The sequence below is a fragment of the Oncorhynchus kisutch genome, linkage group LG19, assembly GCF_002021735.2.
Source record: "Oncorhynchus kisutch isolate 150728-3 linkage group LG19, Okis_V2, whole genome shotgun sequence".
Taxonomy (NCBI): Eukaryota; Metazoa; Chordata; class Actinopteri; order Salmoniformes; family Salmonidae; genus Oncorhynchus; species Oncorhynchus kisutch.
In genome coordinates this window covers 23,400,443-23,413,524 of record NC_034192.2, presented here as the reverse complement: position 1 = coordinate 23,413,524, position 13,082 = coordinate 23,400,443, and the positions used below count along the sequence as shown (strand labels likewise).

Below are 13,082 nucleotides of genomic sequence, written 5' to 3'. Positions count from 1 at the left end.
TAAATATACTGTTTCCAAATAATGATGTTAGGCAAGAAAATGTTTTAGAGGATTGAAAATGGACTGTTTCTCCATGTAACCCACATACAAATTAGCATAGGTAGGAGCCATGGGGGATCCCATAGCAGTACCCTTCATCGGAATAAAGAAATAATTTAGAAACATGAAGTAGTTGTGTCTGAGTAGTATTTCAGCCAATGTTATAATGCATGCACTGGAAGGTAGTTCATTAGGGTCACGTTGCAGAAGAAAACGTTCCATAGCTTCAATACCGCCCTCGTGTGGAATATTCGGGTATAACGACTCAACATCAAAATGAACTATCAAAGTATTCTCAGGGAGAGGATCAAGAGATTCAATAATATAGATCATACTGCTGGTGTCCTTTACAAAGGAGGCGAAGGCGAGATGTTCTGCAAGTGGTTTAATAAAAAAAGTCAACATAAGTCGATAGAGGGGCCATTACTGCATCAATGCCCGCTACAATAGGGCGCCCTGGAGGTTTTGTAACATTCTTGTGTAATTTTGTAAAAGTGTAGAAAGTGAACATTTTAGAGTGTTAAATAACCAAAAATTAACAAAACTCCTTGGCTATCTGACCAGAAATTAAATACCCATCTAGGACAGTAAAGATAGTGTTCTTAAAATTGGACAGTGGGTCGCTTGAGTTTCTTGTAAAATGTGTTGTCAAGCAGTTGTCTATGACACTCATTAACATAAACGTTCCTATCCATGAGTATAACCGACCCACCCTTATCAGCAGGGCGGGTAAGGACTGATGTTTCAGATTGTAAATCAAGCAAAGCTTTTTTCCATCCTTAGGTCAATTATGGAAAGATTAAACTAGAAACGCCCCCTTTTCAGGACCTTGTCTTTCAAAGATAATTAATAAAAATCCAAATAACTTCACAGATCTTCATTGTAAAGTGTTTAAACACTGTTTCCCATGCTTGTTCAATGAACCATAAACAATTAATGAACATGCACCTGTGGAACGGTTGTTAAGACACTAACAGCTTACAGGCAACAACTGCCCGAGTTACGCCAGGAACTTACAATCCCTCCATCAGTGCTCAGACGGTTCGCAATAGGCTGAGAGAGGCTGGACGGAGGGCTTGTAGGCCTGTTGTTAGGCAGGTCCTCACCAGACATCACCAGCGACCCACCGTCGCTGGACCAGACAGGACTGGCAAAGTCTTACTTCAAAAAAGAAGTCAGAGTATGTGCAGGTGAGCAGCCTACATGTTCAGTAGAAATATCACAAATAGGGGAGCTAAATGATTCCCTTAAACGGATGTTTCTAAAAAACTTACATGTCTACCTTAACATCGAAACTGTTGTAAGAAACAAAAATTAACCCTTTATCAAGCAAGGAGACATGGGCAGGGCTCAATATCTTGCGTGATAAATTGAAGACACTCAGTCCCGTGGGTGCTGGGACCATGTGAACGGTCCCCTCTGCCTCTGGTAGTTGTTTCTTCTTACCCCGTCCGGTGTGGCATCTCGGTGTGGCATCTCGTTGCACGTGTCCGGGGCCACCTCCGGGCTTCTGTCGGCCCAGTCTGAGGTGCTGGTTTTAGAGTGTTGGTCAGACAGGGGTGGATAGAAGTAAGCGGACACCCTCCAACGTCTGTCATGGAGAGGAGGAGCAGGACCTCTTTCATCAGGGTTTCTCCAGAAGTAGCCTTTGTCTTGGGTTAATTTCTTGATTTTATGCTCCTTTATTTCTGTAGACTACTTGTCCTGGAGTGCTTGATTAGATTTCATCAGTTCATTGAATATGCCATCATTAACATCTCCTTGCAGAGCTGTGCGATTCTCTTCAATCGTGTTATCCATTTCAATACAATCCTTTTTCAACTGGTCAACAATTAATTTCATTAAATCAATAGAACATTTGTTCAGGATGGCACACCAGCTCTCACACAAGTCTTCCATGCCAGATACAGTTGGGACATACTTAAGACACAGAAGTGACTGCCTGCTGTATGTATGTATGTACCCTGTCCTGAGACAGGTTTTTTCAGACCGTGATCACTTGACAGCAGACTGGCTTAGTTGTTTCTCACTGAGCGATGGAGAGAGGCACTAGCAAGTCGCTAGGCAGGTGCTGACTGACAGGACAGTGTTCATTAGGCACCAACCAGAAGAAAATGGTCTGAAACAGTGAGGGCCTACCTGGACTTGTTCCAATAACAAATGCTCATTTTCATTTTTTACATTGCAAACCATTTTTTAAAAATGTTTTCCGTTGCATGCCCTAATGAACACAACGCTGGTGGTTTTTGTCTAGTCTCGCTGGCAGCCCTGTTTCTACTATCAAAGCTCAAAATGGACCTTAAAACTTATTTTGACTTCAGTTTTTAATTTCAACACTCATCTCCAAGAAATGCCGGCCGGTAGCTTTTAGCATAATGTTCCACATTGGAATAAAAAAGCCTAAGTAAGTAAATAAGTAAAATGATAGCTTTCTCTTCACCAGGCTTTAATACAGTTCAGATAGTTTGAAAAGTATATGACTAGATGGCTGAAGAAATAAGAGAATTGTGGAGTGACAGAGACAGACAGGTGCACAGCACATCAGACCAAATAGAGAACACTTAATGACATTAGCTGGCTAATTAAAGGCTTTTACACACTTTCAAGTTATAATTTTTGCTTGCACTTTAAATATAGACCTGTGTATTTCATGAAGTAAATATTTATGGCTAACCCCGACCAACCCTCTATGTGAAAGCACTTCCCCCTGACTTCTAACCCCTGGCCTTGTGTACCTCGGCATGGAGTTTGAAGGGCACAACGCTCAATTCTAAATGTGTAGTGCATAATAGACATAGCTAACTCTCTCTGTGTTAGATATTTGATTCCACAAAATGTATGATACTGACCGTTATAATGAACTGGGAGGATGAATCATCAGCGTCCTTTATTGTTGTGAAATTGAATGGCAGATCTTTCCAGGGCAGTTCACCTAACAGGAGGGCTTCTGATTGAAGCCAATATCAACTGACTGTAATTGGTTAAACCTCATGGTCTTACATTAGACAGCACAACTCCATCTACCTGTCGTGATACAATCGGATTGTCCTGTATGGGTTAGGATTTGGTGTGTGGTGTGGTGCAGTGCTAGTATGCTCATGAGTAATGACACATCTCCATGTCTTCTAGTGAAACAACTTTGCAAAGTGCAGACATGAGCAAGTAGAGATAAAACATTAACATAGCTTGATTGAACAAGAGTCCAACAATATCCAGATTAACAAAGGTATCCTGTACCCACCCTCCCTCACGAAAAGACAGTCTTGCAGCACTTTGGAGTAGACCATGTACAAACACGGAGTTCTTTAGGAACATATCTCTTCTTCAACATATCCAGTCATTTCAAATACATTATTTTGGAATGTGAGGTGAAATCACTGCAGCTGACTTGACATTGTTGATAGTCCAACGTAAGTGGGGATGAAGTATCAAAGCAATCTGCAAACATATGCACACGTGTACATATGCACACTATGCACGGATGCACCCACGAACAGGCACACACACATACAAGCTCACACACACGCACCCACACAACCGCAAGCATACACACACATGCAGAAACTGTCCTTTTGCAATGAAGCTGACAGCTTAAACACAGTAAACATCAAACAAGCTTCGAAGGCTGTTCATACACACATACACAACTTCGGGCCCTTAGCATACAGAGAAACAAAGAATCAACTGGAAACAAGGAACAACAAATGATAATAATAATATCTTTGGCAAAAAGCAGTTTTAAAAATGAGAATGTCATTTTAACTTTGTCAACTTCAGAATATGCCAATAAAAAACAACAACTAAAACACATAGGTAAGCAAGTGGTGAGTGTCCCTACAACCGGAGTCACAGCCAGTCCAGCACTGTCTGTAGGTCCCAGATGGACCTCTGCTCATCTTGTGGTTGGATGCTTCAGTGTGAAGTTTCCCTTAAATACAGATCTACGATCAGCTTTCCCTCCCCTATTCCTAATCTTAACCATTGTTGGGGAAAATGCTAAATTGAACCAAGATCAGCATCTAGGGGCAACGCACCCTTACTCCTGGTTGGATCAACATTGTTAAGTGGCTTTCCTATGTATCCTTTCTATGTACTCAAACTGCTCTCCACCAATCTTTAAGAAATGGGATAGCTATAAGCAATATGGTGGCAAGGCCTATCAGTAGGCTTCAATATTGCTTTCACCTGTCCATTGATTTTGTGTATGATGATTTTGATTTTGTATATTTTGAATATTAAGATCCTCGCCCCTGCTATGAGGTCACAATGAAGCACATTCAAAAATATTCATTGTGATGTGACAGAGGGAGCTGAGTGGTGTCTGTGAGGACTCACAGAAGCCAGTGCACTTCATGTGAAGCAACAGAGAAAGAGGGAGAGCTGAGTCTATATGGCTCCATCAGCCACATTGTACTATGTGTATACTATATAAGGAATGCAGGCCGGAAGCAGTGGTGCTCTCTTGTGGAAGCCTTATGTGCCTCAAGGCAAGTAATATAGGGAATAGGGATGACATTTGAGATAAAGCCATATACAATGTTCAATCACAGTGAAGTTTCTCCACTTCCTGTGAGGTCATAGAGGCAGCTGAACCCATCCTGTGATGTCACAGCCAAGTTTCTGTGCTTCCTGCGAGGTCACAAAGGCAGCTGAACCCATCCTGTGATGTTACAGTGGTTTCAGTGAGAGCCCTCAGTCAATAGAGGGCTCCGGTTTAAATTGTAAACAGGGCACACAGCGAGTACAGAGACAACACAGTAGCACAGAGAAAGGGGAGGGGATAGACAGTCTATAGTGGCTCCTCCTCCCCGGCCCCATACCAAGTCCAGCAAATAATAAATAAAACGTGCCTTTGTGCCCCACCGGTGGAGGGGTTGACTGGGGCATGGAGAAAGAGGAAAAATACCATAACACTGTAATTACACACACATCAGCAGATTACAACATTTCTCTCCACGTGACGTGCCTCCCTCTCGCTCACCTGAGTCTGTCCTGCTCTACCTACAAACCACTAGTAATCCAGCATCATGTACAAAGTAAAGAAAACTAGAAGAAAAAACATCAGATGATTAGTTAGAGGTTCTCTTCCTCCTCCTCTTGATTCTCCAAGCAGCTTCCACAGACAGCACCCCCCACTGGTTCTCTAAGGCCCTACCACACCACGCAGCGGTGACCCGAGTTCATAGGGGAGCCAGTGGGGCATTGGAAGTGCTCAGCAAAGTCTGGCGAGTTGGAGAGGGTGCCGATGACGCGGTATTTTGGGGGGCTGTGGGGGTCCGTCATGAGTCCTTCGTGGGCGCTCTCCGGGGTTCGCACGGAACACCACACCTGAGAGAAGAGAGGATCTTCCGATAAATTAAACAGGCAGTAGCTAGATTATTCTCCTCTCTAGCTTCCCAACTGTTGCATATTATACTCATTCTGTTTCCAAAATAGTGTTTTATTCATTTGTACCCACATTTGTTCATCCACTTCTCCAACAGTACTTTTAATATTCCACTCTTACTTTCACCCCCAATTGCATGTGAACTCCCTCTCATTTCACCCCCTTGTCTTATATCATGATGTAGGAGTTCATCCTGAGAGTGTGACCTGACTTAAAAAACTTGGGCCCCTAGTTTTATAGCTTATGATATTGTCATGCAAACCCTGAGCCCTAATCATGAGTATTTGATACGTGAACTTTATCAGGATGTGTGTAACGCATATAGTTGACACTCCCATCACCTACCTGGGCAAATCCCACAAAGAATAGTTGGTCATTGGTCAGGTTGACCGCTGGCAGCCTCTTCTCCTCACCATTCTCCTGCACCCACGCCTGGTACGCCTGAACACAACAGGACATTTGTTTTTACAATAATAACATTTTCCGCCACTCTGATGGCCCTGAGGTGAAGTATAGTAAGACTATTGTATAGTATAATAAGAGTCATGCTGTCCAGGATCCCACCACTGACACCATGTGAAATAAAACCGTAATAACATCATAGTAACATGTTGTTTCATAGTAGTAACTATGCAATTGCTTTATAAATACATAGCAATGGATTTGGCAGTAATGGATTGAGCTATAACTGCTCAACCCCATTACTGTTACAAAATAACTGAACTTTACTACAGTTAATAATTATTACAGTGATAAATAAGTTAGTATGTGAGCAACTAAATGTAATGCATTATCAAGTGCATTATCACCTACTCACCTTATAGGCTGCCTTTAGGCCTCCGTTGTCAGCAATGTTCTCTCCCAGCGTCTGCTTGCCATTTATATGCTCCCCATTGATTGTAAACCCGTTGTACTGCTCCACCATGCATTCCGTGTGGTTCTTAAATGCTTCCACAGAGGAATTTTGCCACCATGGTCGAAGGTTCCCGTCTTTGTCGTATTCCCTGCCTGATTAAGGAAAAATCATCTTAAAAATGCTTAATCTTTACAAACATGCACACCTAGTAATCATGTCTGTGCATGCATGCTAGTGTGTGTTGGTGAGTTGGTGTTTTGTGAGGATGCGTCCATGAGTTCTGTGGAATCTGTTAAATGTGGACACCAACCTTGGTCATCAAAGGCATGAGTGAGCTCGTGTCCCATCACCACTCCTATCCCCCCGAAGTTCAGTGCTCTGCAGAGAATTCACATGGGGTCAGAAAAGCAAGCGAGCACACATACGCGCACATACACACACACTCACTTGGGGTGATCCTGGGCATAAAAGGGTGCCTGAAGGATTCCAGCTGGGAAGACAATGCCATTCTTGGTGGGCATGTAGTAGGCGTTGACTGTGGGAGGGGTCATACTCCATCTAGAAGGATGGTGGCAGAGATGTGTATAAAAAAGCAAACCTGTGAAAGCTGGTGAGAGTAGGACGACTAATTGTCATTCTGAAATGGGCTTAATGGAATAGCATGTGTTTGATACCGTTCCATTCATTGTGCTCAAGCCAATACAATGAGCCTGTCCTCTGTGACACCAGACAACACTGGAGCAAAAAGCATCCAACTTAATGTAGTGTTTGACCAGAGTCAAATTTGTGCACTTTATAGGGAATAGAGCGCAATTTCAGATCAAATGACGATGGTGATGTTGATAATGATGATGAGTGCAGCTGATGAAGACTCACTGGTCTCTGTTGGGCGGCTTGCGGAGCTGATCGGCCATCACCCTGGCGGAGAAATTGTAGAAGTTGAGTGCGTTCTGGAAGAAGTTTTCTTCCGAGACGTCATACTGTGGAGAGAGACAGACATACAGACAGAAAAAAGGGCAATAAATTAGAAACAATAAAAGGTGTCCTTGTCATTTTACCTTCAACATGTTTGAAGAACTCACAGGGTTCAATGTATGGGGCTCAATGTATGGTGTTCAATCATGACACATCTCAACAAAAGGTACTAACTCACCCCGTCATAAACATCATCCAGTTCTTTGGGTTCCAGGATGAAGTCAGGGAATCCAATCATGTCGTAGATGGCGTCTGCCTGAAGACCAAGAGAGCAAAAGTGATAAGAGAGGGCAAGATGGAGGAAGGGGACAAGAAACCTCCTGGTTTCAACATTTGGAGGTCTGGAAAAAGAGGGCCAATTACTGTATTGTAACCTGTAAACCCATATTACTCCCTCCCTGTCCTCTCTCTCTTACATGTGCGCAGGTGTGCACAGGTATGCATGTGCACGCTCGCGCACACACACATTCTTTCACAGACATAGATAGCCTCTGGCACCCAAACATAGCCTATCCAGTAGGTGACATCATCTCTGACCTTGTCTTTGGCTGCCTGACGCGTTTGTTTGTCCATCCACTTGAGGTGATCAAGAGCATCTTTGAAGGCAGTACGGATTTCATTGATCATCCCCTCTGCCTTATTGTGGGGTGAGAGACAGACATTAAATGTAAGAAGCAAGAAAGAGGGAAAGATTATGTAGATCCTTCTTTGACAATTACACTTAGATATGGACTAAATACCCGGGGCAATCTGAACCCTCGCGAATTATAATAAAAACCAAGAACACTTGCACGTGAGAGTCTATTTCCAACCTGTATAAAGCTACCAGCCCTTCTTCTGTGCCTCCTCTCTCTCCCCTTCCACGTCTCTCTCTTCTACTTGCCCCTCTTTTCTCTACCCAATAACAATCTCTCCATTTTAATAGCATGTTTTTTCTCTCCTATATTGGTCTCTCCCCTCTGCAGGACAGAGAACTATTACTAAATTAGTATTTAATTAAATGTAAACATTTATAATAATTTACAGGAAATATATAAACATTATAATCTGTACAATTCATAAGCATTTATAACATTATACAAAGCATTCATAAGTATTCATAAACATTTAAGCATTTAAAATAGATTATTAATGAAAATTATAATGTCCTAGCAAATAAGATCATTTTATGATTACCTTTTATTAGGCCTATACATGGTAACCACTAGGGGACAGTCATGGATTGTTCACCATGGTAAAACACTTGAATAGACTCTAATGCAGTTGTGCGCCTATTATACTCACAATCTCTTTGCTGTGTTTATCAAACGTAGCTTTGACAAAGAGTGCTCCCAGGGCGAAGCCGAGCGTGTCATCTGTGTTCCCAATGCAGGTCTGCCATCGTGGTGTGCAGGACTGAGCGAACACACACACACACACAATAAGTTTCTCACCAGCTGTTTACTGTGCTGAGGCAGCACACATTCCTTGCTGTGAGCCCAAACAGAGTCTCACATAAAAATCACCAGGTCTAGTTACCCTGACACAGATTAAGCATAGTCCTGGACTAAAAAGCATGCTCAACAGAGAATCTCCATTGAAATTCCTTTTTAGTTGAGGACTAGGCTTTATCTGTGTCTGGGAAACTGGCCCTAACAAGGTATTTCCTGACGCAGGGTTATCCCTAGGGCACTACTTTTAACCGAAGCCAAAAGTAGGACTCAGTCTAAAAACACACCTTCTTGGTTCCATACAGGCTCTCTAGCAGCTTGTCCTGGGCGTTCTCAAAGCGCTGGTCCAGACTAGACGCTCCTTTTTGCACCAGGTTCCAGATCATGTAGTTGTTGAGCAGGCTGAGGGCGGGGAGAGACAGAAGAGACAGGGAGAAGCAGGGAGAGATGAGGAGAGACGGGAGGAAGAGGCAACATGAGGACAAGTTGGTGACAAGAATAAGAAAAGAAAAAACAACGACAGTCAATTTTTGGGGCAATCCAATGTCTGTGTTTCCTCATGGGCAAAGCTGGTTGCATGGACATTATTATGACGTATTTCGTTATGGTCAGGTCAGGTTATATAAAATAATTTTGGTAACACTTTCTACGAAGACCATATGCATAATGTAGGCCGTCATTATAAATAATAATTTGTTCTTAACTTACTTGCCTAGTTAAATAAAGGTTAAATATATATATTTTAAATACACAGCAATATACAGTACCAGTCAAAAGTTGACACACCTACTATTTTAATCTTTGCTATATTTTTTTTTTTACTATTTTCTACATGGTAGAATAATAGTGAAGACATCAAAACTATGAAATAACACATTTGGAATCATGTAGTAACCAACAAAGTGTTAAACAAATCCAAATGTATTTTAGTAGCCACTCTTTGCCTTGACAGCTTTGCACACTCTTGGCATTCTCTCAACCAGCTTCATGAGGTAGTCACCTGGAATGCATTTCAATGAACAACTGTGTTTGTTAAATGTGTGGAATTTCTTTCCTCCTTAATGCATTTGAGCCAATCAGTTGTGTTGTGACAAGGTAGGGGTGGTATACAGAATATATCCCTATTTGGTAAAAAGACCAAGTCCATATTATGGCAAGAACAGCTCAAGTAAAGAAAAGAGAAATGACGGTCCATCAATACTTTAAGACATGAAGGTCAGTCAATTCTGGAAAAATTTGAATAACTTTGAAAGTTTCTTCAAGTGCAGTCGCAAAAACCATCAAGCACTATGATGAAACTGGCTCTCATGAAGACCGCCACAGGATAAGAAGACCTAGAATTACCTCTGAGTTACCAGCCTCCGAAATTGCAGCCCAAATAAATGCTTCTGAGTTCAAGTAACAGACACATCAACATCAACTGTTCAGAGAAGACTGAGTGAATCAGGCCTTCATGGTCAAATTGCTGCAAAGAAACCACTATTGAAGGACACCAATAAGAAGAAGAGACTTGCTTGGGCAAAGGAACACGAGGAACACGGACATAAGACCAGTGGAAATCTGTTCTTTGGTCTGATGAGACCAAACTTGAGATTTTTGGTTCCAACCGCCATGTCTTTTTTGTATTGGGGTTCAAACACACCAAAGCACCCACATGACATATAAAACAAAAGATAAAACAGTGAACTGTTTGTCCTGAATTAGCTAAATATAAAACAGTACATCATATAACATCCCTACACCACCACATATCCACAACACAAAATGTTCTATACAGCAATATCACAATGTGTGCGTATGCATGTGTCTGTACCTTTGCGTGTGTCTCTTGTAGTTCCATAAGTGTGTCTTTTTACTTGCTTTTTCAAACCGATTCTACTGCTTGCACGAGTTACCTGATGTGGAATAGAGATCCCTGTAGTCAAGGTTCTATGTAGTACTGTGCGCCTCTCATAGTCCGTTCTGGACTTGGGGACTGTGAAGAGACCTCTGGTGGCATGTCTTGTGGGGTATGCATGGGTGTCCAACCTTTGTGCTAGTATTTTAAAAACAGACAGGTCGGTACACTCAGCTTGTCAACACCTCTTACAAAAACAAGTAATGATGAAGGCAATCTCCCTTCCACTTTGAGCCATGAGAGACTGACATGCATGTCAATAATGTTAGCTCTCTGTGTACTTTTAAGGACCAGCTGTGCTGCCCTGTTCTGAGCCAACTGCAATTTTACCAAGTCCCTCTTGTAGTACTTGACGACACTACTGGAGGGGGTGTAAAGCCATAACACATACGTTTTTCCAGCAGCAGACTATGATTGATAATGTCAAAAGCTGAACTGAAGTCTCACAAGACTGCCCCCACAATCATTTTATCATCAATTTCTCTCAGCCAATCATCAGTAATTTGTGTAAGTGTTGTGCTTGTTGAGTCTTTGTGAGACGCAGAGTAGGTGAACCAATGATCTCCTCACTTGTGGTTCTGTGAAGCATGGAGGAGGAGGTGCTTCGCTGGTGACACTGTCTGATTTATTTAGAATTCAAGGCACACTTAACAGGCATTGCTACCACAGCATTCTCCAGGCTGTGAAAGGGCTATTTGACCAAGGAGTTCTCAACTGGCAGCTTCATTAAATAGTACGCGCAAATAACGGCAACAGTGAAGAGGCGACTCTGGGATGCTGGCCTTCTAGGCAGAGTTGCAAAGAAAAAGCCATATCTAAGACTGGCCAATAAAAATAAAAGATTAAGATGGGCAAAAGAACACAGACACTGGACAGAGGAACTCTTCCACAAGGCCAGCATCCCTGAGTCACCTCTTCACTGTTGACATTGAGAACTATTTAATGAAGCTGCCAGTTGAGGACTTGTGAGGCATCTGTTTCTCAAACTAGACATTCTAATGTACTTGTCCTCTTGTTCAGATGTGCACCCACTCCTCTTTCTATTCTTGTTAGAGCCAGTTTGTGCTGTTCTGAGAAGGGAATAGTACACAGCATTGTACGAGATTTTCAGTTTCTTCGCAGTTTCTCGCATGGAATAGCCTTAGAGTTTCAGAAGAAGGTTTTTTGTTTCTAGCCATTTTGAGCCTGTAATCGAACACACAAATGCTGATGCTCCAGATACTCAACTAGTATAAAGAAGGCCAATTGTATTGATTAATTAAATTAGAACAGGTTTTCAGCTGTGCTAACATAACTGCAAAATGGTTCTCTGATCAATTAACCTTTTAAAGAGAAAGCTAATCCAAGGTTAACACAATGTGACATTGGAACACATGAGTGATGGTTGCTGATAATGGGTACACCTATGTACAGTTGAAGTCTGAAGTTTACATACACCTTAGCCAAATACTTTTAAACTCAGTTTTTCACAATTCCTGCCATTTAATCAGAGTAAAAAATCCCCTGTCTTCGGTCAGTTAGGATCAACACTTTATTTTAAGAACGTGAAATGTCAGAATAATAGTAAAGAGTGATTTATTTAAGTTTTTATTTATTTCATCATGTTCCCAGTGGGTCAGAATTTTACATTCACTCTATTAGTATTTGGTAGCGTTCATTGCCTTTAAATTGTTTAAATTGGGTCAAACGCTCCGGGAGCCACCCACAAGCTTCCCACAATAAGTTTGCCATTAAATAATTTTCTGGAATTTTCCAAGCTGTTTAACTTTTTATGGCTGCAGGGGCAGTATTGAGTAGCTTGGATGAAAAGGTGCCTATTGTAAACAGCCAGCTCCTCAGTCTCAGTTGCTAATATATGCATATTATTATTAGTATTGGATAGAAAATACTCTAAAGTTTCCAAAACTGTCAAAATATTGTCTGTGAGTATAACAGAACTGATATTGCAGGCAATGTAAAAAAACAAAATCTATTTTGAAAACTCCATGTTCCATAGCCTCCCTTTGCTGGATTTAAAGGGATATGAACCAGATTCCTTTTCCTATCGCTTCCTCAGGGTGTCAGTCTTCAGACAGTTTCAGGCTTTTATTTTGAAAAATGAGCCAGAACGATAACTTCGCGTCAAGTGGTCACATGAGTTTTGCTCGCGAAACAGAATTTGGACAGCTATATTATCGATTATATATTTTAAAAACAATCTGAGGAAGGATTATAAAAAACATTTGACATGTTTCTGTGGACATTATGGAAACTATTTGGAATTTGTCTGCGTTGTCGTGACCGCTCTTTCCTGTGGATTTCTGAACATAACGCGACAAACAAAACGGAACATTTGTTGTGTAACTGGGAGTCTCGTCAGTGAAAACATCCGAAGATCAAAGGTAAACGATTAATTTGATTGCTTTTCTGATTTTCGTGACCTAGCTACTTAATGCTTAGTGTACATAATGTTTTGCTGTGCGATCGATAAACTTACACAAACGCTTGGATTGCTTTCGC

The 13,082-nt window shown here is 41.7% G+C and overlaps 1 protein-coding gene across 6 annotated transcripts in view; it reads right to left on the bottom strand.

Moving 5' to 3' along the window:
* Positions 1 to 2,468: 2,468 nt before the first annotated feature.
* Positions 2,469 to 13,082, bottom strand: part of LOC109864463 (endothelin-converting enzyme 2-like) — a 97,087-nt gene continuing 86,473 nt past the window's right edge. For all 6 annotated transcript variants that reach the window (XM_031797704.1, XM_031797705.1, XM_020452270.2 and 3 more), the window contains 10 exons: positions 8,974 to 9,088; positions 8,541 to 8,651; positions 7,794 to 7,892; positions 7,435 to 7,512; positions 7,158 to 7,261; positions 6,729 to 6,839; positions 6,592 to 6,659; positions 6,243 to 6,433; positions 5,771 to 5,866; positions 2,469 to 5,367 (listed from right to left, as the gene is read on the bottom strand). In XM_031797704.1, the coding sequence (XP_031653564.1) occupies positions 5,191 to 5,367; positions 5,771 to 5,866; positions 6,243 to 6,433; positions 6,592 to 6,659; positions 6,729 to 6,839; positions 7,158 to 7,261; positions 7,435 to 7,512; positions 7,794 to 7,892; positions 8,541 to 8,651; positions 8,974 to 9,088 (1,150 nt within the window). In that variant the 3' untranslated portion in view covers positions 2,469 to 5,190. The remainder of the gene's footprint in view (positions 5,368 to 5,770; positions 5,867 to 6,242; positions 6,434 to 6,591; positions 6,660 to 6,728; positions 6,840 to 7,157; positions 7,262 to 7,434; positions 7,513 to 7,793; positions 7,893 to 8,540; positions 8,652 to 8,973; positions 9,089 to 13,082) is intronic.